At 40.5% G+C, this 25,035-nt stretch overlaps 1 protein-coding gene across 1 annotated transcript in view; it reads left to right on the top strand.

Moving 5' to 3' along the window:
* TET2 (tet methylcytosine dioxygenase 2) overlaps positions 1-24,623 on the top strand; it is a 74,529-nt gene extending 49,906 nt beyond the window's left edge. Inside the window, exons 2-10 of the mRNA XM_069855523.1 lie at positions 363-3,753; positions 6,005-6,095; positions 9,574-9,667; positions 10,728-10,936; positions 11,763-11,913; positions 14,085-14,174; positions 16,667-16,804; positions 18,256-18,616; positions 19,887-24,623. Coding sequence (XP_069711624.1) covers positions 408-3,753; positions 6,005-6,095; positions 9,574-9,667; positions 10,728-10,936; positions 11,763-11,913; positions 14,085-14,174; positions 16,667-16,804; positions 18,256-18,616; positions 19,887-21,292 — 5,886 coding nt within the window. The 5' untranslated portion in view covers positions 363-407 and the 3' untranslated portion in view covers positions 21,293-24,623. The remainder of the gene's footprint in view (positions 1-362; positions 3,754-6,004; positions 6,096-9,573; positions 9,668-10,727; positions 10,937-11,762; positions 11,914-14,084; positions 14,175-16,666; positions 16,805-18,255; positions 18,617-19,886) is intronic.
* Positions 24,624-25,035: the final 412 nt, after the last annotated feature.

Raw genomic sequence — 25,035 nt, 5'->3', positions numbered from 1 at the left:
ATTAGCACCAAGTCTGGAAACTGTGGTTTGGGCATGATTTTCTGCCTTACCAAGAAGAAAAATTGACGACAGAGCAGTCTATGCAAATCATTTGAAAGCAGTGAATATTTTTTGCACCATTAGGAGAGATATTTTTGGTAATATATCTGTGTTAAACTGGGGTAAGGAGCCACTCTGTATTTTCACTCTCTTTTCATCTTGAAGAGCAAACCTTCCAGAAGAAGGGAGACATGGGGCTGCAAAATGTGGGAGCTGATCAAGACAATGGGTGCTTGAATGCTGTAGGAATTGTCAGTAATTGCCTGTCCATTAATGGAAACTAAAATTAACTTAGAAACTCTCCCGTTTCTTTTCTCTTTCAGATACGTTCAGAGGGTAGCCTTGTGGATGGCCGCGGAGCAGGCCAGATGGAACAGGATAGAACCAACCATGTTGATGGCAATAGATTGAGTCCATTTCTAATACCACAATCTTCTCACGTTTGCCAGGCAGAGCCTTCTGTGGTGAAGCTACAGAATGGAAGTCCATCAACAGAGAGGCCTGAAGTTGAAGTAAATGGAGACCACAAGCAGCTATTTATTAAAAGCAACTATGGAGTGCCCCACCTGAAGGGAAGTTCAAATAAACGCGTTAGCCCCAACCTTTTACAAGAAAAGAAAGTATATTCCAAATATATGCAAAATGGTGGGATAAAACGCACTTTTAGTGAGCCCTCTCTGTATGGACTTCATGAGAGCAAGAAAGTGAAACAAGACAAAGAGGTAAATGGACAAAAAGCTGAGCCAGAAGTTAATAATGAAAAGCCAAGCATCTCCAGTTCTTACAGTGAGAAGAAACCTGAGAGTTTTGCAGGACAAGAAAATGAAGCTTCAGATTTGATACAGTCTACAAGATACAACAGTGGTGGTTCAGAAAACCCTCATGAACTCCTGATTCAGGATGAGCAGGAGCAGGAAAATGTTCATTGCCAGAACAGGGACATTGTTTTACTACTTAAGAACAAGGCAGTGCCAATGCCTAATGGTGCTACAGTTTCTGCCTCTTCCATGGAAAGCATGCATGGTGAACTCCTGGAGAAAACACTGTCTCAATATTATCCAGAACATGTTTCCATAGCAATGCAGAAGAACACATCTCATATCAATGCCATTACCAGTCAGGCTACTAATGAGTTGTCCTATGAGACAACGCATTCATCCCATACCTCAGGGCAGATCACTTCCCCACAGACCTCAAACTCTGAGCTGCCTCAAGTGCCAGCTGTAGTGGTTACTGAGGTCTACAACACAGAAGACTCCAGTAAACCACCTGTATTGCCAGGTAGCTGTTTGCTTCAGAAGCCAGAACTACAGCTACCGCAACAGCAACAGATTCCAAGCTATGATCCACACCAGTTAACCGTAGGAAACAGTACTCTTCATGGAAGCGTAGGGCAGGTTCCCAACCAAGACCTCTCTCTAAGTTCCAGCAGTAACCTGCAAGCTCAGAGTGCCACTCTGGAAAGGTTTTCTGAGCAAGCAGAAAATAATGGTGCTTTTTTTAAACAGAACTCAACGTTTCACAAAGATTCCTCCACTCCTCCTGCTCTGGAAAAGAACAGTGCACTGTCTGTTGTGGTGCAAGAAGGATCCCATTCCTATGACAACAGATGTGATGAGACTCTTCCTGGGGAGATAAAGAATGAAGGGCAACAGCAGGGACCAATGTCAGAAAGTCCCAGCCTCAGCCAACAGCAACTTCACCCTCAGCAGAGACTTCCGCAGCAGGCACAAACGTCGCAACAAGATGTCAGTGAAAGCAACCCGCAAGCTGCTGTGGCCGCCTCCGTTCAGCACTGCTCAGAAGAAACGACGCCGGCGTCAGAGCCTCCCCTCCAAAGTATCCAAGCACACGGAAGTGAGGGTGAGTTGCAGAAACACTATCAGCATTTCCCAGGACAGAGAGAACCCAAGATTCCTCCTGACAAAGAAAAGGACCAAGTGAAAGAACCTGTGCAACAGGTTCAACGTTATTCAAAACCAGCCTGGATAGAACTGGTTTCCACCCAGTTCCGCCAGGGAGGATCTCCCCAAAAGCCCAGTGAAGCGTTATTACAGTCAATTCTTCAGTTCCAGGCAAACGCAGTTGAAACAGCCTATAGAAAACAGTATGCTGGAAGTCCTGATGCATTAAAGGGGTCCTCAGGACAGCCCCAGAGCCAGAAGATAATGCAACAGGAACAAATTCGTCCACTGTACAAAAGTGAGACCTCCCAGCTGCAGCCACATCCCACAGCTGACCAGCAGCTGCCATTCCAGAAACACTCACCGCAGCCACAACTCATGAAGATGGATTCCCTGCTCAAGTCCCGAGTGCAGCAACACCCTCCGCAGCAGCTCCATTTCCAGCAAAGATCAGAACAAGATGAACAGCCTTTAGGGGCCCCACTGAAACAGCAGCACTTGAACCCCCAGCCAGGGGAAGATGAGCAGTTCTTGCATTCACACATTTTGCAACAGATGCTCCAAAAACAGGCACAGCAGGTGCAACTGCCATGCAGTCTGCAGCTAACCTCAAACCAGCAACAGGGTCTGCAAATGAAAAATAAAGACCCACCCCAAACCATTTCCCATTCCCAAAGCAATGCTGAGCAGCCACCAGACAGAGCAACCTTCATCCAGCTTAAAGCAGAGGAATGTTTTCACACTGGGAGTAAGTACACGAAATCAACTGCATTCCTACCGCGTAACCCTCAGCTAGGCCTAGAGCAAGTACAGAGCGTGAACAAAGGTCCCCTTTACACTCAGAAAGGAAACGCTAGTCTGCAACGTCCTTCCCCAAACAACATGCACTTGATTTCTGAGAAGAAAGAAAATGCTGCAAATATTGAACGGTTTGGAGCCAACAAAATGCAGGACTTGCAACACATGCAGTATTTTTCAAATAACTTGACTGCAAAGCAAGATGTGAATCACTGTTTTCAAGAACAAGAGCAACAGACACAACAAGCTTCAGTTATACAGCTACCACCACCCCAGCAAACACAAAGCTATGGTGGTAGCCTGAACCAAGATATCCTGAGCCAACAAGCCACACAGATTCCTCAGCGGTACTTACCACAGAGCCAGCAAGCTGCCCCACACTCCCAAGACCAGAGAGGCAGTCATTTGCAGTCCCAGACCCCAAAGGATTTTCAAAAGCATGCTGCTCTGAGGTGGCATCTCTTGCAAAAACAGGAGCAACAAGCATACCAGCAACCCAAACCCGATATTGGTCTCAGTGCAGTGCGCAAGCCTATAAAAATTGAGGCTGGCACAAAGTCTAATGTCTGCATACGTCCATCAGCTGGACAGCTGGAAAACAAAATGTGGAAAAAAACAATTAAACAAGAGAATCAGCACTTTGGCTGCGAGAGCATGCAACAAAAGAGCATCATTGAGACAATGGAACAGCAGCTAAAACAGATACAGGTGAAATCACTGTTTGATCACAAGACCTTTACTGTGAAATCACCTAAACATGTGAAAGTTGAAACAGCAGGCCCTATTACCATCCTATCAAGACATACCAGTGCTGCGGATTTTGACACTCAGACCCCAAGCTTAGATCAGCAAGCAAACTTGTCTGCTGAGAAAACCCCGACCAAAAGAACAGCTGGAACTGTTCTCAATAATTTTTTAGACTCACCTTCCAAGTTATTGGATACTCCTGTAAAAAATTTATTGGACACACCTGCCAAAACCCAGTATGATTTCCCATCTTGCAGCTGTGTTGGTAAGTGCTGAGATGTACTAAAAATGTACTAGTTCACAGGAAGGAAATGAGCCTTCAAGCTGGGATCGTGGGGTTAGTTGGATGTTTTTGTTGGAGGATTTTTTGGGTTTTTTTTAGAACAGTAATTAGTACTTAAAAAATTGCAGTTTTGTACGGTTTTATGCCTACTCCGCTAATCCAACCCTACACATGGGCCCTTTCTCAATATTTCATAAAGCAATTACTCGTTTGCTTTTTCAGTCAGAATGCTTATGGCCAGTAATGTATACCCTCACATCCATTCTCCTTGAGCAGCAGACGTGTAATGACAACGTGCCAATAAAAAGTAGATCTTATCTTCCAATTTATTCATTAAGGTTAGATGTAGCATTTATAAAATATGTCCTGGGTCCAAAAGTTGACATTCTTGTGCCATTTTTTGCTCTAACAGTAAAACTGCTGAAGTGAAATTCCCTCAGTAAAGCCTAAGCAAAGAAGGGATGACTTTATTCCTTGCTCATTGCAAGAATTTATCCTCCCTTTCATGCATTTGCCTCCTGCAAGGCTAAAGAGATCAGCTGTTTCTTAGAGAAGCTATGCAAGCAACATCAAAAAAAGCAGCGAGGGGAACCCTCAGTGCGTCTTCATGACATACTTGATCTCCAGAAGCTGGAAGAATAGAACAGATGGAAGCAAAGTAGTGTGACAGGCATGGCCCTGTAGTGCAAGCCTCCATACAGCACTGACACTGCACATAGCCAGGTCTAGCAGGCACTTTCAGGCTCTACGGGATAAATTAGAAAGACTGACACAAAAGGTTCAGCACCAAAAATGAATTAAAAAAAAAAAATCCTCGTTATAGTTTCACTTACTGGGATTTCATACAAACTATAAAAGAGGAAATGACCCCATGCTCCTCCAGAACCGTCAAATGGACCTTTCTGCCTTTCTGAATGCTTGGGCCAGTGTTTCAGAGATGATCCCTGAGAACAAAAAAGAAGAGCTAGTGGATTTCCAAAACTCCCAGGAAGAAAACTGGAACCCAGTTTGTTACTGTTCTTTGTCGGTTCATAAGAACCCTACAAAATGTAGCGTTTTTGGAGAACACTGAAGTTGTTTGGGGTTTTTTTTTCTTGATACAGTTTCTCCAGTATAGTTGGCACAAGTGTTTCTGGCGATCATTTCATTATTCTCACTATTTTTAGCCCATACTACAACCACTACCTAAGCAAAAGGGTTTATTCTCCACTTCCATTTTAATTTTTCAGTCTTAGCAGACCCCCTAGCAGATAAAAGGAGCATGAAACTTAGTTCCTGTTCTCTTTGAAGAACCCCAGTGCCACAGCATAAGCGATAGGGCTTATTGCTCTTTCCTACCAAGATTTGCTCTTTGGAAGATTAAGTTAAGCGTTCTCCCATTGAGAATGGTTCAGGTTTATAGCGTGGCTTCATCATGCCTCTGGAGGCTGTATGTCAAGAGCAGCAATTACCTCATCCAGCCTTTGGACTTAGCATGGCAGAAAGCATAAAGTCAGCCATCAGACAGGTCAGCACAGCTCCACCATCTCCTCATGAACCCAAGCAGAGCCTGCCTATTTCTTTCTCACTGCTGGAGCCTGCCTCCTGGTATCAGACGAGATGTATAGCATACATTGTGAATGCTGACATGGTCCTACCTACTCACAGAAAACTATGGCCGTATTCTTAGCATACAAGCATTTTGACTAAGCCTTGTGCAGGATTTCTTTCCGCAAACTTTCGTTTTTCATTTCACAGAGTCTTTCTGTGTGTGGCAGAAATTCTTTATGTAACCCCACTGGCCACTTTCTTAAGCTGTGGATTCCTACACTGTAACATGTCTGCTGAAAAACAAGCACCGTACAGCTCACTAATATCAATATTTACTATTGTTATCTCATTTATCCTCCTTTCTAGATATTGGGAGAGGAGGAAGTGGGAGAAGGAGAAACAATTGGTCAGTGATAACAGGAAAATGCCTTTTTGAATTTCAGCGTATAGCCTGAGATGTGAAACAACTGTTTGTGCTAGCAAAAGGCACACAGTCCGTATCATGGCTATTTGCAGGATTAGCCACATGCTTTGCATGTTTGGAACAAATTGCGTGGGCGTACTTTAGACAGAAGTGTTTGAAAACTCTGACCCCAGACCCATACAGCAGTATTCAAATGAGCTAGATCTAAGCTTTGCAATGTGACTTTTTACATTAAAGAATTAAGCTTCAAAGTAATAACCTTTATTTTGTTTTAAACAGAGCAAATTATTGAAAAAGATGAAGGTCCTTTCTATACCCATCTAGGAGCCGGTCCTAATGTGGCAGCTATTAGAGAAATCATGGAAGAAAGGTAATTAGTGCAAAGGCACAGGGCAGATTAACGTTTGTCCTTTTGTGGATGTCAGAATTTTTCCAGCTTTTGCACATAAAGAAATAAACAATCACAAATCAAGTAATTACTTGTAGGCTCAGCTACTTCACCATTGCCAACATTACGCACTGTACTATTCACCAGAGAGTCACAATATTTGACAGGGCTAATAGTCTGCTGGCTGGCACAGGCTGCACACTTTGAGACAGATGCCAGCAAACCCAAGCAGGAACAAGTAGTCACCAGCCTGCCAAGCAAGAGGGTTGGCAATGGCTGCAAAAGCAGGCATGGACCTGGTGTGCCCTCTGGGTACAAATATGCCAAGGTAGACGGAAGGTGAAGCGCACAATACCAAGCTCAAAAATGTGCTCCCCCCTTAATTACTAAGTATATAGTACAACCCTAAAGGGCTAAATCGGTCACATCCGGAGGAGTGCCACAAAGTTGTTAGGTAGGATTTCAGCCCAAGAATTGATAAGCAGTTTTGTTAAAAAACATCTCCCTTCCTTGGAGCATTGCATAAAACCAACCTTATCTTGATTGTGGACAATCCCTGTATTGTGTTGCATCCTGTGATGTATTTATTATATCAAAGCCAAACAAACCAGGAATTCTGAACAGCACAGAATGGATACATGATTTGTGCTATTAAAAAATATGTGTCAGTGCTAAACCCACAGTCTTTCTAAGGTATTTAAATTAAAAGTTCTGTCACAGAAGTGACTTCTGCACTCTGAATTCTGTATTACTTTTGTGAGATCAGACCTTAAAGGCTAGATTTTTAGAGGTGTCTGGGAATTCAGTTCCACTCTAAACCAACAAGCAAACAAAGAGTTTCCCAGTAAGTCAGAGACAGATGGGAATTTAATTTGTCACTACCTGAAAAATGGGGACTCCAGAACTGCAAAGAAGCTTCAGCTAGCTGGAGAACCAAAAGCAAATGGACATTATTGCAGTACCATGTCTAAGTTAAGGAGCACTGTTTCTTAGCAAGATCTGTTAGCTTGTGCTCATCACTGCATGACCGTGGGCCACTTAGGGCATAGTCAACCCTTCAGATTACCTCTACGTCCTGAGGCCCTGCCTCTTTCTTAGCACCTTCTTCCCTGTGACTTCTGTGCAGGGCTTGCCCCAGTATTTGTTTTCAGCTTTGTGAGCAGCTTGAATGCATGTAAGCTACATAAATCAGCTCCTTCCTGTGAAGGAGGAGTGAATATTGCCCCTCCTCAGAAACTTCTTACAATTTGTTATCTTCAGAGCTCTCCTAGAGTCGTTAATTCTTTAGTATTTACAAGTAATAAATAAAAGAAGAAAGCCATTCATGTCGTGATGTCAATTACTAGAGACAAAACTTTTTCATTTCTTTATTTTGGAATGTGATCCTTAACATTGACCTCATCTTTTTTTTTTCTTTCTGGATTTTTTTTTGCATTTAATTTCATTTCATGTTGGCAGAAGGAAATCCTGAGAGATTAGAGATAACATGCATCTACTCAGCCAGGTTCAGCAGAGTGTAGCAGCAGCCACTTGAACAACAGCTAGTTTTCAGCTGTTCATATGGTATGAACTGTGCGATTCCCTGACTGAAGAACTCTGGAACTACTCTTTCTTAGTTAATTTTGTATCCCTAAGTTAAAAAAAACACTTAACTATAAAGATAGACTCAAGCACATGTGTGCAGTTGGTGACACTATTCACAACTGGAACGCTTTTAGACTGGCTTACCATGAAAATAGATTGACTTTTAAGATATCAGCGCTGCCAGACAAACAAGGATTTGGATTTTGACTTGCAGTTAATATTTTAGTTATACGAGCACAAATTGCTTGTGTAATCCATGGTGGATCCAACCCATACTTCACGATCAATGAGTTTTGCTCTGGTTTTAAAGCCAGTCAGCTTTGGCCCAAAAACAAGCATGACAAACATCAGGCACAGATTCCTTTGTGACAGTTGGAAAGATTTGAGACAAAGTCCATTTCATCTTCAGTGTGTAATGTACAACATCTTTATGTAGCAACATCCACATACTTGTCCTGCAGTCTAGATTAGCAAATTGGTAGAAAATGTTGATATTTTGGGGGTTTTTTAATGTATTTAATTAAAGAAACAAATGTGTACAAACATCCAGGCCTAAGGAGGAAAAAGTGACCTAACAGTTGCCTGCAGAACATGTGTAGTACAACTTGATTTTATTTGTGTGATTTCCTGTGACACTGAAATTTCACAATGAGATCACATCTAAAAATAAGCATTTTTCATTTCCTTTGTAGGACAGAAGTTTAAATACAAACATTTGCTCTTAAATATGTCACCAAGATTTTAGTGCAAAAACAAGAGGGATGAAAGGTCAAAAGTTTTCAAAAGGCATCATTAAATGGCTGCATAACAGGAAGGAACTATTTTGATTGTTCCGTAGCTAAGGGGCAGAGAACGTAATACCAGTGAGGGCAGGAGAGTTCAAGAAACAGTGATTGAAATACAGTTTGCCCAGTCCTTAATATGCAGTTGAGTCAACAGGGTAGCTGGATCTGTAACATCGCAGACACTGAAGTTTCTAACACACGGTCTCACCTGAGACCTCGTGTACTCTGAGGCTCAGTAGCTCAGCAGCCCAAGGAGAGGCCTGCTCAGAGAACACACCTGGAAAGGGTTTAACAGATCTGATGCTTCTTATTGAGTCAAGGTTTGCTTCATTTAGCATTTGCTGCATGTCTCCACCTGGTCCATCAGAGAATACGGAAGTGGACTCCATAACAGCACTGCTTGCATGTGGGGCTAGATTCTGCCTTGACAGCTAATCACCTTGATTATATGCTCAGCAAGAGCCAACCTTACCCTCCTTAGTCACAAAAAGACACACACAAATGACTTCATTTGAGGGCACATTGTGATCCAAGTTCAGTATAGAAGACAGGCAGGAGTAAATAATTTACGAGCAGATGATAAAGTAAAGGAAATAGATATGCTGCAAATTAATTATGACTTAACCGATTCCCACTCTGTCTAAGCCAGAAACATGCACAGAAAATTAATAGAGGGACTACTACGTGCCAGCTGTTCATGACAACTTAGTTAGATAAATTCCAGAGTAATAACTTTAACACAGAAATTGAAGAAAAATATGAAATTCCTCCCCAAAATAGAGAGACTTAAAGTTGACTTGTCAAAATGTCATCTATAACAAATTCTCTACAGAAGCAGTTGAAAGGTTTGGGAATATTAATGTGATACATGTAATTTTTACTCATCCATGATGTATTGAAGAAATTTGCTTCTCTTAACTTATCAATCCACCACAATAGCAAAATCAGCAAGATAAACCACAATGCGCATGCCACCCTATAATTCATAGTGTTTATTTTTTAAGATAAGACCAGTAAATATGCTCCATCTTCTTAGTGTTCACGCAGAACCAAACAAATCTGCTTATTGTACATATTTTTGTTTGTTTAAGATTTGGACAGAAGGGTAAAGCTATAAGGATTGAAAGGGTTGTCTACACTGGGAAAGAAGGCAAAAGTTCTCAAGGATGTCCAATTGCTAAATGGGTAAGTAAGCTATGTATACAAATGTTGACTGATCTAGTTCTTTGTGACAGTTCACGTAAGCAGACAGTAGTGACGTGTTCTTCTGGTACTGGACACTATGAAACTTGGAAACAGCTCAGTAGCAGCAAAACCACAGGATGCCTGTAGCCTGCTCTCTCCCCTGTGTCTAAGACTCCATTGCCTTGTTGTGTGGAAAACAGCAAGAATAAAATTTGGCTTAAAGGTACAAAGATCTGAGAAGGAAGGCAGTTTCACTTAGGTTTAAGATTCACACCACACATTCTCATTGCTGTTTAATTTTAGCTTACAAGTAAGTTCAGTAAGTGCACCACTGTGTTGTTTTTAAAATGTACTTCCAGTTCCAGAGAGGCATTAGGACACCCTCTTACCAAGCACTGTCCTGCTTCAGCACAAATTACCCAGTGGTTTGGGAAGGCTGAGGAAGACGGTATGAGGAAAAAGTGATACATGATTACAGTCGTTATGCACATCAGACTGCACCTTGTTTGCAAAAATAACTGCAGTAGCTCAAGCACCGAGAAGTAAGGATGCACTTTTATTTGAACAACATCTGCTTTCATCACTGTAATGTTTGTATGTAGTAAGGGCAAGTCATAAACCTGAGTGGCTGATTACAAGTTCAGCTGCTTTAGTTTGGTCCGGAAAGTGAGGAAGCCGCCATGCTTCTCACTGCTCACTTCCTTTTGCCCACAAGTCAAAATGGACCATATGAACCATAGGGCAAGTTTAGGAGAATATTTCTGCTGAATCAGAGCATGGAGGATACCTTCACAAGGCTGGTTTCCACCATTATGGCTTTCCATGCCATTGGTCAAGCTTAGCCTCCTAGAGTCAGCTTCATTAAACACTGTGTAGCCCTGGCCTATATCCCCAAATGAGGAAAACAGACTAAGTTGCCAGAAACAAAGATGAAGATAGAAGTTGAAGTAACTTCCCCACACAATCAGTAATGCTGAGGTTTCCTGTTCTCTTACTCTTCACATTAAGAAACGCATTGTTTGTGTTGGGGCTCTGGGGGTGTGTGTTGCTGTGCATGCAGGTAGTTCGCAGAAGCAGTAAGGAGGAAAAGCTACTTTGCTTGGTGCGTGAGCGAGCTGGCCACACATGTGAGACAGCCGTCATCGTGATTCTCATCCTGGTCTGGGAAGGAATCCCAACAAGCCTGGCTGACAAGCTCTACACCGAACTCACTGACACCCTGAGGAAGTACGGCACACTCACAAACCGGCGGTGTGCCCTGAATGAAGAGTAAGTGGAGCAAAGGGTATGCTTGCCATGTTTGGAACCCCACCTTCAATCTTGGACCTGGCACCTCTCTGCTGTTACCCTGAAATACATGTAACTTCTCCAACTATTTCAGGCAGTTTTAAAACTCACAAACCTTGCGAGAAAAACAACGTAAACATTCTTACAAATCAGGGAAAAACATCCCTGTAGTGAAGCTTCATAGGATATTTAAAGGAAGAGATTGCCGCACGGCTCAGGGCAGCAGATACCTCAACCTTGAAATAAAAACTAGATGCACTAAGTCATGCTGTAAGACCACAGGAGCTAGCCTGAATCTAAAGAAGTTGCACTGTGTTGTTTTCCCATGTCTTTTTTGATAGGAATGAACATTTGGGCCAAAATTAACACAGCTATCACTGTATGTTATTTTGACTTCATGGGTAGAGCCATATTAAAGGAATTATTGCTTAACCCCTGCCAAAAGGCTCCCACATTCTCGCAGTGCCATCAGTGTATGCCCCTTTCAGGAACCACGAATATCAGTTCCAAGCGAGGCACTACGCAAACATACTCTCTTTTGAGCAAAGCTAGGTTTGTCACAGAAGTGTAGAAACCCCATAGTCCTTGCTTAGTATCCACTACATTTTTCAGTCTGATAAATTCTTCTGTTATAACTCGTTTCCCTCCCTCTTAAATAATTAAATTATTAAATTAAATGACTTCATTATTTAATGATGGAAGACGATCCACAACCAGTGATTCCCCATTGGCAGAAAGCCGATGCTCACTGTGGGAGTGCCCCTGGGTGACCTGCCTGCTGCTACAGCCATAATCTTTTATTTTTTAGACGAACTTGCGCATGTCAAGGGCTGGACCCTGAAACTTGTGGTGCTTCATTTTCCTTCGGTTGCTCCTGGAGCATGTACTACAATGGTTGTAAGTTTGCCAGAAGCAAAATTCCAAGAAAGTTTAAGCTGATGGGGGATGACCCAAAAGAGGTTGGTATCCATTTCTAAAATGAGCTTCATTTGCAAGGAAATGTTTCCTGTCATTCTGCAAACACAGATACAGTACCAGAAATCAGAGGCCAGAGCCCTGCCTGAATGGCGTACGTGTAGGGTAATTAAATAACTGCCAGTCAAAACTGATTGATTCTAATCACTGAGCCAGCTGAATTGACTGTCCAAATTCTGACAGCTGGTAAAAGCCCTGAGACTTTGAAACCATGTTTGCAGGGTTTCATGATTAGAGGAGAGAGCACAGCCTGACTAATGGGTGCATGAGGCCTGCAGTTGGTCATTCGCCAGTGGCAGAGTCGAAGGTTTACCAGCTGAAGGCACATAACTTTGCAACTGGGAACCAGAGCAGACTGCCTGGAGATAAATGTGATGGAAATCTGGGATGACAATAGGGAGAAGAGAGTACGAAGACTCATTCTGCACACTGTCCTGCCCCAGTGAATGTTTCCAGACTAGGCTCTGTGTTACAGCAAAATGGCAACTGTTGATAACAAGTCAGATCAATAAAAATAAAATTACCTTAGCCTAGGCACAAGATACCTTTGAAGTTATGACTGCAGTGACTCCCGGCACCTCCAGCTAGTCATGTGTCTGGGAGACTCCAATGGCCCAGTTTGGCTCTTGGCAAACACATGTAAATTTAGTCCCTTACTTGTGTACTGACACGTAGGTCCACAGCTTTCACTGTACTACGGTGTCTTAGATAAATCCAAGCCTTTCTCTTACATGAACAGAGAGCTGGGTACCTGTGCAAACTATGGTCTGTGCTGAGAAGAGCACACTATCTAGAATATCATCTGAATTAACACAGAGTTTTTCCTCCCCACTGCTTTTCTACAGCCCCGAGAATTACATAATAGCTCTCCTCTGGTCATGCTGTGGCACAAAACTTTATCATAGCCTGCAGTCTTAAATCCCCTAAATTTTCTAAGCTGGATACCTGACCAGAGCCCACTAGGGCAGTCTTCCGACTTGCATTGCTGGATTTATTTCCCATGGAAGCCAGAGTTGGGCAAGGAAGATGGTTTTACCCTCCAGTCTTGTTCCCTCACAAAGCTGTAGACAGCCAAGGTGCGCGTCCAGGGCCTACGTCCCATACCGTGGATGCAATTTATGGACAACATAAATAGGATCCTCACCAATAAAAACTGTGGTAACCTACAGGCCATACAAAATCTCCAAGTTCTGGAAACAGTGACAAGGACACGGCAAGATATTTCTGACAATTTCATAACGTCATTTTGGAGTCCCAAACTGGGATACAGTGCCATAGTAGGAGATACAAACTTCTAATGCACCAAACATGTCTCTCTCAAAACCATAGGTTTTGCACAGCTCTTTGCACTTTTCTAACATATACAAACTCCTAAACCCAAGTATGCTATTCCAGCATGCCACTGTTCTTTATGCACTTGAAATTGAAAATAAGGGCCTCATATTAGCATGGGTTTGTATTTGGGATTCTCATCCTGAGAGGATGAGGAGCAGTTTTGGAGTATTGTATTAGAACTCTTCATTTTTAAAGAGTAGTTCATTTTAGGAGTGTGTACCTCTCCTGATAGAAAAAAAAAAATTGTGGTCATTCCTGTGTCCATATCACCAACTGCTTGACACGCCCACAGTTCTGCATTGCTTAAGAATTGGGAACTTCTTTAAGTCTGAAGTATTTAAATAATTTTAAATTGCTGCATGAAAAGATATTTCAGCATGTTGAAGTGCTGTCATTGCAATGTGGAAACCCCTTAAATTAGACATATTTAGTTGACAAAACATTCTGATACTATTTCTCTCAAGCTTTCTGAAGAGTACTTTTTTTCCAAAAATTTCAGGAGGGAAAACAATGAGGGTCATCACATTGTATCTAAAGCATCTCCATGTAGGAGAATGTGATTCTTCTTAATAAACACCAAATTAAGATTACAGTATGTGATGTCCTCTTGCAAGGATCACACTACACTACTGCTTCATTACTGTGAATCAATAAAATTAAATGGAGATTCAAAACAGTTACTGTCAAAACAAGAATGACAATCATCTAGGCATTTACACATCTATCAGTGTAAACATAACTGTGTGAAGACCATAATACTTCTTAGATCCCTTACGTACAGTATGGAAATGTCACTGAACTCTATTTCATCTCCTAACAGGAAGAAAAACTAGAATCCCATTTGCAGAATCTGTCAACCCTGATGGCACCTACCTACAAGAAGCTTGCACCTGATGCATATAACAACCAGGTATGCTAGGGGAAAAAAGGAATCCAAGCACTTGTCCAAATAACCCAATTTTTGCCACACTTCCCAATACTTCAGCCTTGCACCAAGCCTTTATGTACATTTTGTGCTAGCGTTCCGTTGATGTAGAGATAAAGACAAATGGAAAAGAATAAATCCATTTAAAATGCTTTCAAAAGTATAACTAGCAGAATTTGATCTGCTAAATAGGCATAATCTTTTCACCTACATCAGCATAAGAAAATTACTTCACACTTGAGTAGAACTCCTCAGCTCTGCAACACAAATTTCTGGATTTAGTGTGATTCACCAGCCAAACTAGCAAAACAGCCATGAAGATGTTGTTAGATTGGCAACAGTGCCAGAAGGCAGCGTATCATATTACACTTGAGTCCTGAAGCCACAGTTGCGGTTCTGCTCTCCCAAGTAGCAGATTAATGCAGTTTTCACCAAAATAGCCATTACAAGTATGCTTTTAAAGCCAAGTTTAATATTTGAACACACACAGTCCTGCACACACACACAAGTGCCTGCACCAGCCTTCTTGCATAAGGGGATCCTGCGTGCACATTTGCTGTGAAGTAGTGTTCACAGATACTTGCACATTCAAAGCTTTTATAAGGTTCCTAGTTGTGGCTGTCGAGATCATCTGCTTTCCTTTATCAAACATCTTTCTGATATTTGCATCAAAATGCTCACAACATAACCCTTTGCAAATGCATAACTGTTGGCCTTCATTTTTGTTGCTCTCGTTCGCTACCATTAGAGACATTCACGGAAGTACAGTCTCCAAACTGTCATCATCAATACAAACTATGACATCTGCCTTCTTTCCAGTCAACAGCAACCAGCACAAGATAGATTTTCAACTGTAATGGAAACTGTAAACTAACAGAAAACTGTCCATTTTTATTTGCCTTAAAACTCACTCTTTTACTGCATATTTGGTAGCAACTACACAGAGTAAGCAGATTCAGTACAGGCCCCATGTCATTTACCTGATCAGACAGTGTCTGGAGACTCATTGTGGAAGGAACTGTGGCTTTGCGCCCACCAGTTGTGGTTATCTGTCCAAATATCGAAGAGACGTTCTGCAAGAGAAGAAAGGAAGAGAAAGAAGAAAAAATGAGGGGGTGGTGAACAATAAAATAGTTCTTTCCTTTGGCTGCTTTTCCCATGAAAATTCACAAAAGAGCTTTTCTCCATGTAAGCTGTGTCTTGCCCAACACTTGTTGAAAATACATGCTTTGACAAGTCACCTTGTGTTACAAGGTGTATGTATAGTTTGGCCTATTTCAGGAGTTTCATGCAGACCTTGTATTTGTGGGGAAACCCAGATCAAGCTGCTGCCAAGGGCTTTAGAAAGAGATGATAGAGGCCTAATTTGTATGGCATTGTAAAATGTTCTACAACGAAAAAGCCCTAAGTCCAATTCCCCTTTGAATCCTGAAAAGAAATGCCAGATTCCCAGATTTGTTCTAATCCAAGTCTGGATTAAAATCTAAAATTGGAAAGGGTCTATTTTTTCAACTGGACCCAGAACAGTATCTCAGAGAACAGTTGTACAAGTCTACTTTAATCTAAAAATAATAGTTTTGATAACATTTCAGACCACTCTTGTTTCGTTCCAAGAAATTTCACATTTCAAGTTTTGTTCTGCTTTTATTTTTAGGTTCTAGGAAAGTAAATATTCCAAATTTTAAAAATAAAGGTCTGTGAGAAAACGAGACATCTTTTTAATGATCTTGGATCAAGCTTTGACAAAACTTCTGACTTCACCTTAACTTCAAATGGGATCCATTAAGTGTAGATTTTCTTGCATTCACTTGAAAGCTTCAGGAATTTCAGCAAAGCATTTTACAAACATTTCATTTTTAATTTTCTAAAAAAAAATATGAAAGTCGTTTGTTTAAGATTTGATCTTCTGTTACAAAATCCTTTCTTTTTGTGTAGGGCTTATTGTCGCATTATGAACTTTTTGTAAAGACAAGAGTGCATGGGTAGAGGATGCTGTCTTGACTGAATTACCTCTTTTTGGTCAGGGGCTAGAGTTGTACTAAAGTTAATGAAATATATGTTTACAAATCAAAAAGCAAATTATTATTTTTCATGAAGTCATTCTGAAGTCAGTTTTCTAAAGCCATTTTCCCTTAATAGCTTGGTTTGTTTCCAGTGTACACAAACTTATCACTCTTACAGTGCCAGATACTGAAACCATGTGCTGCATTTGTTATGTAAAATCACCAACCACTGGCAGAGAATCAAAAGTAAGGAGAAGTATTACTGGCAAATTTCACCACAGAAGGTAACAGGGAGGAAAGCAGCAAGGAAAGAAGTACAGATACCAAATTGCCTCAAATTGCTTGATTTTTTTGTGCTTTGACAACTCCAGGACGATAGGAGACTTGGATATTGTCACAGCAGAGCGTTCAGTGCTAATTCCATGTCCTTAAGCATCTGGGTCAGTTGCAGTGTTATCTATCATCTCTTTCCAGATCGAGTATGAACACAGAGCACCTGAGTGTCGCCTGGGTTTAAAAGAAGGTCGCCCATTCTCAGGGGTCACTGCCTGCCTGGATTTTTGTGCTCATGCTCACAGAGACCTGCACAATATGCAGAACGGGAGTACACTGGTAAGTGTGTGATGCATGTAGCCTCCTTACTTCAGCACTAATTTCATATATTTGACTCATTACCTCCCTTCTGTTTAAATACATACTTGCATAATGCAGATTGATAAAAAAGAAACATTAAGCAGCAATTGAGCTAATTTATTACCCCCTACACTATTTTTCATTCAAATGAGTGAGACTTAAGATGCATTAAAGAAAGGTTTAACATAGAACTGGTAAAAGAGAAACCGTGGAGAAAGAAAGTCCCAGCAGGGCTGAAATGGTTGTTTCAGAATTCCTGGTACAAAATGGTTTGTATTTGTCCTCTTGAAACACTTTTTTTCTACTTTGGATTATACCTCCAATAAAATAACAATGGAAAGAAATAATTACTTTCTAGGAGAACTTTGCAAATTGTGGGTTTCATTCCTGGTTGGGATGAGCAGAAAGTCTGCAAGCCTTGCCATTCTTTATATTGTATGTGCACCCTTTACTCTCTTCGGTTCTGATCTCTAGCACATACAGCAAAGGTTCTGTAGAATACACCAGAAAAGCAAGCTAGTTTTCAGTGAGTATTGGATTACTTCTGTTCCGTGCCTGCTCTCTCTGTGACAGTGCTCTTGGGGTAAACACAACAAAGAATAATCTTCAGATCTGATTAATTATCATGGTTGTAATTTGAAGCAATTACCTAGATTTACAGTGCAGTTCTTATGACGAAAGAGAGTATCCACTTCTTCAATAGCACCTAAATTTTTCCTGTTTCCAGGATCTGACTTAATCGACAAGTCAACCACCACCACTACAATATATATTTCTAGCTGAGACTCCTTCCCAGCATTGGCTTATACAATCATTTTGTTACCAAATATATTTGTACCGGCATCTTTTTTTTTTTTCCACTGAGATTTTCCCAGTACCTGTTTTAGCTGGAGCCAACACCGTGAGCATGCTGCATGACACAGCAATAACTTCCTCAAACCTTACTATTAACGCTACGGTGACTCGCTCCTTTGCAAAGTCCTGGAAGTTGCTGTTGTAAGGGGACATGAAGTACGATAGCAGGGTGTTACATAGCACGCTGTTTCTAATAGGTAGCTACTGAATGCATCAAGGCAAAAAAAATCTTCAGGTGAGGAAACTCCCAGGTTGCACTGTTTTAGCTCTCTGGCCACCATACAATGGATCACACAATTTATTTCACATTAGGGCAAGCCTTAACCATGCTGTTTATTTCAGCACAAGTACAAGAAATAGGTGCATATACACTTTCTATTAACACTGTCCAACAAAGCAATGGAAGAAGTGAAATTGCAGGCTTGCTGTGATACGCATAAACTTACAGTTTACAAATAGCTTGCCAGGTGCCAGTGCTGGCAGTGTCACGGCAAGGTAGAACGCACAGGCTAGTATTTCAGATCTCTTTGTCTAGACTGCTTTGAGAGAGTTGCTCTAATACAACTTTCTGACAGGTTTGCACACTAACTAGAGAAGACAATCGCGAAATTGGCCAAACACCAGAAGACGAGCAGCTCCATGTGCTACCGTTATACAAAGTCTCTGATGTGGATGAGTTTGGAAGCAGCGAGGGCCAGGAGGAGAAGAAGAGGAATGGCAGCATCCAGGTCCTTACCTCCTTTCGTCGGAAAGTAAGGATGTTAGCAGAGCCTGTTAAGACGTGTCGGCAGAGGAAGCTAGAAGCAAAGAAGGCAGCTGCAGAAAAGCTTTCCTCCTTGGAGAATGGGTCTAGCAAAGCTGAAAGAGAGAAGGCTGCTGCAGCACGCAACAAGCAAAGCAACTCTGAGGCAGCAGGTCATGCAAAGCAGCTAGCAGGTAAACACATGAATTTAATCGGGATCTTTATCAACAGCGTTAAGCTTCCTAGAAATTAATGCCATCTGAAATGAGTCTCAAGAAAACCAATATTCTCAGCCTAAGTAAAAAGGAAAGAGAACTCTTGAAAGTAAATATCAATATTGTATATTGTATATTTATAAATACTAAAGTGCCAAGTTGTGGTCAGCAGTGGAGAAGCAAAAAAAAAAAAAATCCTGTATTGTTGCATAGTTAACACCTGCTTTTGCAAACTCTGCTTTCCATCCAGTGTATTGTAAAGTACCTCTAAAAGTCTAGTAATGCCAGAAACCATGAAAAGAAGTGTGTGATGCTGCTGCCAAAGAAAAAATGACCTACACATAATTCAGTCTGCCACTGTTACGGAGAACCTTCTAATTTGAGGGGATTCAAGCCTAACCTCTTTACTGCTGTTTATACTCTGCTCAAGGACCAAATGCAAATCAGGTTTTTCCATAGTGGAGTAAGAGTTTAAAAACCCACTTAATAATCTGTGGCAGTTTTCATCAGTGGATTTGAGAGTCCTGAGTAAAGGAGTTCATCACAACTATTTTATTGTTACAGCAGCTTTCTTAGAGAGAAAAAAAGCGAGACATCCAAGGCCACTCAGAAGGTCACTGAAATATGTATGAATAGAAGTCAGCTGTCCCATGACCAGGCTAGGGTTCTAACCATAAAATGATGCCATTTCACTTTAATGAATGATGGGTTTGCTCTTATGTCTTCCATTAATCTCACTTCTTACCAAACTGTTCTTTCTGGTAGTGAATGTCACGTCGTTTTTTTACATAAAGCTGGGGACTTATTTTTTAGACAGTTCTATTAATATAGATGAGAAGAAATATTTATTCTTGGGGAAAAGAAGGTCACCTTGTGTATGGCTGTGTGGAAGCGCTTTGAAGCTCCCTTTCATGGGCTACATAAATGATGATTCAGCTCTCTGGATTTTGTGCATGTGACAATGAACAGATTGCACCGTCCTCTTTTTCCCCCTTGCTACTAACATCTGATGTGCTGGATATGTGCCAAAAAGGATGAGTAGCCTTAGTATTTATTCAGCTTCTTAAAAGATGGTATTTGAGATACGAGAAAGGGAACCTCTGTTAACGTATCATATGATACATTATTCTCAGAAATTTCATAGATATGTGTCATGAAAAGTCTATTAAGCATCTGGTTTGTGTTTGTTTGTTCTTAAAAAAAAGCTTCTTTGTTGTGTGTTTGGTATATTTTTTTTTCACATCTGCAGATCTTCTCCGCCTTTCAGGACCAGCCACACAACAGCAGCAGCAACATCCACAGCGCACTCCCCCTACCAACCCTCAGTCAAATCCTATTAACTCTTACTCGGGTTCAGGTTCTGCAAATCTCTATGTAAGGTTGCCTAATCCAGCCAGTGCTTATCCGGGCTCTTCATATACTTCAGATCCTTATGGAGGGTCCAGTCCCATGAACCTCTATACAACCTCATCACAGCCTGCGGGGTCTTATTTGAATTCTTCCAGTCCCATGAACCCTTATTCAGGATCATTAAGTCAAAATAACCAATATCCACCCTACCAATGCAATGGCAACATATCTATGGACAACTGCCCCTCTTACTTGAGCTCCTACCCTTCCCAGCATCAGCACATGGACTTGTATAATTGCCAGAGCCAAGACCATATGTCTAAACTGAGTTTACCACCCATTCAAACATTATACCAGCATAGGTTTGGGAATAACCAGAGTTTTGGTCCCAAGTACTTGAATTACGGAAACCAAAATATGCAGGTAGACTCCTTCAGTAATTGCACCATTAGACCAAATGTACACAATGTAGGGTCTTTTTCCTCTTACTCAACCCATGAGGCCGATGGCCATTTTATGGAGGTTGCTTCAAGGTTAAAATCTAACCTGAGTAATCCAAACATGGATTATGCCTCCATGAGTAAAACCAGTGAACATCATCACGTGCAACCTCCTCCACATTTAGCGCATGACTACCATTCTGCTCCAAGCATGTTTAGTGGTCCTCCTAATTCACTGCATCTCCAAAATAAGGATAGTGAAATGATTTCACATACAGTTAATGGTTTGTCTAACATGCTTCCAGGTCAAAACCATGATAGGACTACTCCCCAGGGTGGTTTAGATAAAACTGATGTGCTGAATCCAGAAAAAGCAGAGGATCCCGATGAAGTCTGGTCAGATAGTGAGCAGAACTTTCTGGATCCAGAAATTGGAGGAGTGGCAGTTGCTCCATCTCACGGGTCAATTCTCATAGAGTGTGCAAAACGTGAGCTCCACGCAACGACCCCCCTAAAAAATCCCAACAGGAACCATCCCACCAGAATATCCCTTGTCTTTTACCAGCACAAGAGTATGAATGAGCCAAAACACGGTCTGGCTCTGTGGGAGGCGAAGATGGCTGAGAAGGCAAGAGAGAAAGAAGAGGAATGTGAAAAGTACGGTCCAGACTACGTGCCTCAGAAAACTTACGGCAAAAAAGCAAAGCGGGAGCCTGCTGAGCCACACGAACCCTCAGAGCCAACATACATGCGCTTCATCAAGTCTCTTGCACAAAGGACACTGTCGGTCACCACAGACTCCACAGTAACTACATCTCCATATGCCTTTACACGGGTTACAGGGCCTTACAACCGATATATCTAACTTCACACCTTTGTTGGTTACCTCATTTGAAATAACACCTTGTCAGTAGGGTAGTAGTTCTTTAGGTTTTGGGGAAGGCAAGGGTGGAGGAGGAAACAGTGTTTTTACAAAACTCATCAGTGGAAAAAGCCTCAGCACACCAGCAAAAAGAGGTAATCTCACTAGCGCACTTGTTTTCCACTGATTTTTAAGTGGTCACAGATGGCACGTAGGAAACAAGACCAAAGCATCCTATGCAAAAAAACAAAAACAAAACAAGAAAGTGTTTCGTGATTTACATTTGAAAACACTGGCTCCATTACTGAAAGAGATAATCTGCAAATGGATTTTTTTTTTCCTTACAGTTTTGCACATCTGTGGCCACTTTTAATGTCATCAAGTAGTCATGGAATGGGAGCAAAAACAACCCTAAAAAAATAATACTGCAGTATTACAACTGCAGGAATCTTAAAATAACATCTGGTGCTGAATCTATGATGTACTGAAATACTGGAATTATGGCTTTTTAACATGCAGTTTTTACTGTAATCTTATTAGTCTCTTGATTTTATTTATCAAAGTAGATAAGTATAATGCATAATGAATAGACAGCAAAACACTGAATTTGTTTGGATATTCTAAAACCATGGTGCTATCTAAGAGAATGGTGTCTTTATTTTCACAGTCAAACAGTTTATGCCTTTATAACAAAATGTCAATGATGTAGTCAAATGTTCTTCAACAACAGGGAGGACCTTTTCATTCATATATGTAATGAATTTACCTGGTGTTAAAATAAGCTTACTTTTTAACATATGGGAATTACAGAGACCTCTGGATTTTGCTCATCCAGTCAAGTCCTAGAAGAGGACAATAAAGTATATAGAGAGATATTTTTTTTTAAATAGTGTTTCAAAAGCACTTTGTCTACCTAAGCTTGGCAACTTAAACAATGCTAAGGTACTAAGACATTAAAAAAAAAAAAGAGTTTACTTTGATTTTAAAATGCAAAGATAATTTTTTTAAACTAAAAAAGCTTTTAAATACTTTTGTTTTAGCCGTGCATCTGCTAGTGGGCTACATATCCATTTTTAATACAGTCAGTTATGGTAAAAATGGGGCTTACTGGATATAAGGGAATACTTTAGTACACAAAACACATGTTTTCTGGTGCTCATCTCACACAGCTATACTGTAAACTGTTTTCTACAATTATTATGACAAGTTCATTGCTCAAATATGTACAGTTTTAAGGAAAGAATTTTATATTAACCACAGGTAATAATTAGCAGCATGCAACAGACTACAACTAGCTAGCTTGGGCTTCTGCTGTTTTTAAAGATCTGTATGCTCTTCAAATATCGAATGGCAGATCGCTTTTGTGTTGATAATTATGTACATTGTGGTGTAAGTCATTTCTTGGTGCAAGCATCCTCTTTTCCAGGAAGATTGAGCAGACCGATGCCTACACAAGGTGAATGAAACAGGGTTAGTTCTGTGTGATTCCGTTGATAAAATAGAAAAAAAAAATATAGGCAGCTGGCTTGCTGTGGTGGTTTTAAATCATTAATTTCTATTAAAAAAAAAGCAGGAGAGTTGTATAGTAAATTAAATTGTAAACAAAACTTTTTTTAACGCAATGCTTTAGTATTTTAGTACTGTAAAAATATTAAATCTATATATATTTGGGTTTTGAGCTGAATTCACATCATGGTGCTACTCAGCCTGCTACAAATATATCATAATGTGAGCTAAAAATACATTAAAAGGTTTGAGTGATGTTCCTACTTGTCATATACCTCAACACTAGTTTGGCAATAGGATATTGAACTGAGTGTGAAAGTTTATATATTGTATACCATCTTTTTTCCCCCAATCGCCTTTAAAAAAAAAAGAAACAAAAAAAATAAAACAAAAAAAAACCTCTCTCAATACTTGACATTTTAGCAAGTATAACTTGAACTTCAGCTTTTTTTTATTTTTTGGTTCTAAAAATTCAGGGATATTTCAGCTCATGTTCTCCTATGCCAACGTGTCACCTGTGTGTATGTAAAGCTGTTGTAGGTTAAATATATTATTCTTGGGTTTTTTTGTTTTGGTTTTTTTTTTTTCAGGGATTGAATGCTTTTTTCTTTAATCCCTTCTCTAATTTTTCCTGTACATGTATTGATGTAACTAAAACTAATTTTGTAAATTCATTAGCTCTTTTTATTGTAATGAAAGTGTTTAAGAGATTTAGAATGTTTTGCCTGTTTCAAACGAATAAACAAAAAGAAAGTAGAATGCACTGAGCTGATTAAAGGGAAAAATGTAAGGCAGGGGTTTGGCAAGTGACTGTTTGCTAGAGTTGTTCAAGTCACTCTCTAAACAAGGCTTCTTGGATACTGTAATGAATAAAGTAAAATGTAAAAAGGTACAGTCTGTACAAGGGCTTCCCTAAACGCGCAAACCTCCATGTCCCAGATTTATCTTATCTTGTGCAATATACTGTAAGATTAAGTTCGGTCGAAAGAAATTTTATTTAAGAGAATCACAACCTAACTCAAGTAAATCAAAGGAGGCCTTTGGGTTTAATGGTCAAGTATTTATTAAGGCAATTTTGTTTTTTAAATCTCGGTCTGTGACTTTACCCACTGCATTGAAACAAAAGTTTTGCCTTTATAAGAAAAAAAAAATTAATGATGGTTATATGTCAGATTAATGAAATCATTATAAATCTTCATCTTTGGGTGATTTTTGTTTTTTTAAAATCCTATATTATTCATGTAACCCACAGTAGGTGTTCAGTTAATGTTCCGTGCACCGTCATTTGCCAAACTGCTGGCAGCAAGAGCAGGAAGGTTAGTTGGTGAATCAGTTTTGTATTGTAAATACCCGAACTGTAATTCTTGGTGTACAGAACCCTGCCTCAGTTGGAACGAATGACAAAGCAGACGTAAAATTGCTCGTATGGGGTTATCAGGTTGACTATAGCCATACTTGAAGATGCTTCTGAGTGGTGTCAACTTTACTTGAATGAATTTTTCATCTTGATTGACGCACAGTGGTATAAAGTTCACTTCTAAAGCTAGTGGTTAACTTGTGTAGGAAACTTTAGCAGTTTGACACTAAGGTAATGAACTTCTGTGTGCATTTTCTATGCTTATGTTCTACTTTATTTTTTTTTTTAACTTTAGTTTCATTCATTTTCATGAGATGTTTGGTATGTCTATAAAAAGAATCCGAGGATGGTTATAAATACTGTAAGTATTGTAATGTAATGCAGGTTATTTGAAAGCTGTTTATTATTATATCATTCCTGATAACGCTGAGATGTGGGTGTTTTTAATAAAATTTATATTTATTTAATGCACTCTACGTCTGTCTTGCAGAAACTTGTCTTTCCTCATTTCTTATCAGCCAACAATGCCAGCACAGCAAAACATGGCCCCTGGTGCATTCCGTGGGTCCAGGGCCCTAGGGGAACTGGACAACCGTTAAAAGGCTGGGGAAACCTCTAACCTAAAATCACAGAATCACGAGGTTGGAAGAGACCCACCGGATCATCGAGTCCAACCATTCCTATCAAACACTAAACCATGGCCCTCAGCATCTCATCCACCCGTGCCTTAAACACCTCTAGGGAAGGTGACCTGGGGAAATTAAAACAAGTTGCATATTTCAGCAGCTTCGATTTATCTCTACGTGTTTATGCATTTTTCATTTGATTTCATGTTACTCCCAGGCGGTGGGATGGTCCAACAGAGAGTAGCATTGCACCAGGG

The sequence above is a fragment of the Phaenicophaeus curvirostris genome, chromosome 4 (assembly GCF_032191515.1).
Source record: "Phaenicophaeus curvirostris isolate KB17595 chromosome 4, BPBGC_Pcur_1.0, whole genome shotgun sequence".
Classification (NCBI taxonomy): domain Eukaryota; kingdom Metazoa; phylum Chordata; class Aves; order Cuculiformes; family Cuculidae; genus Phaenicophaeus; species Phaenicophaeus curvirostris.
The sequence above is the reverse complement of the archived record's forward strand: the minus strand, read 5'-3'. Positions and strand labels throughout refer to the sequence as shown.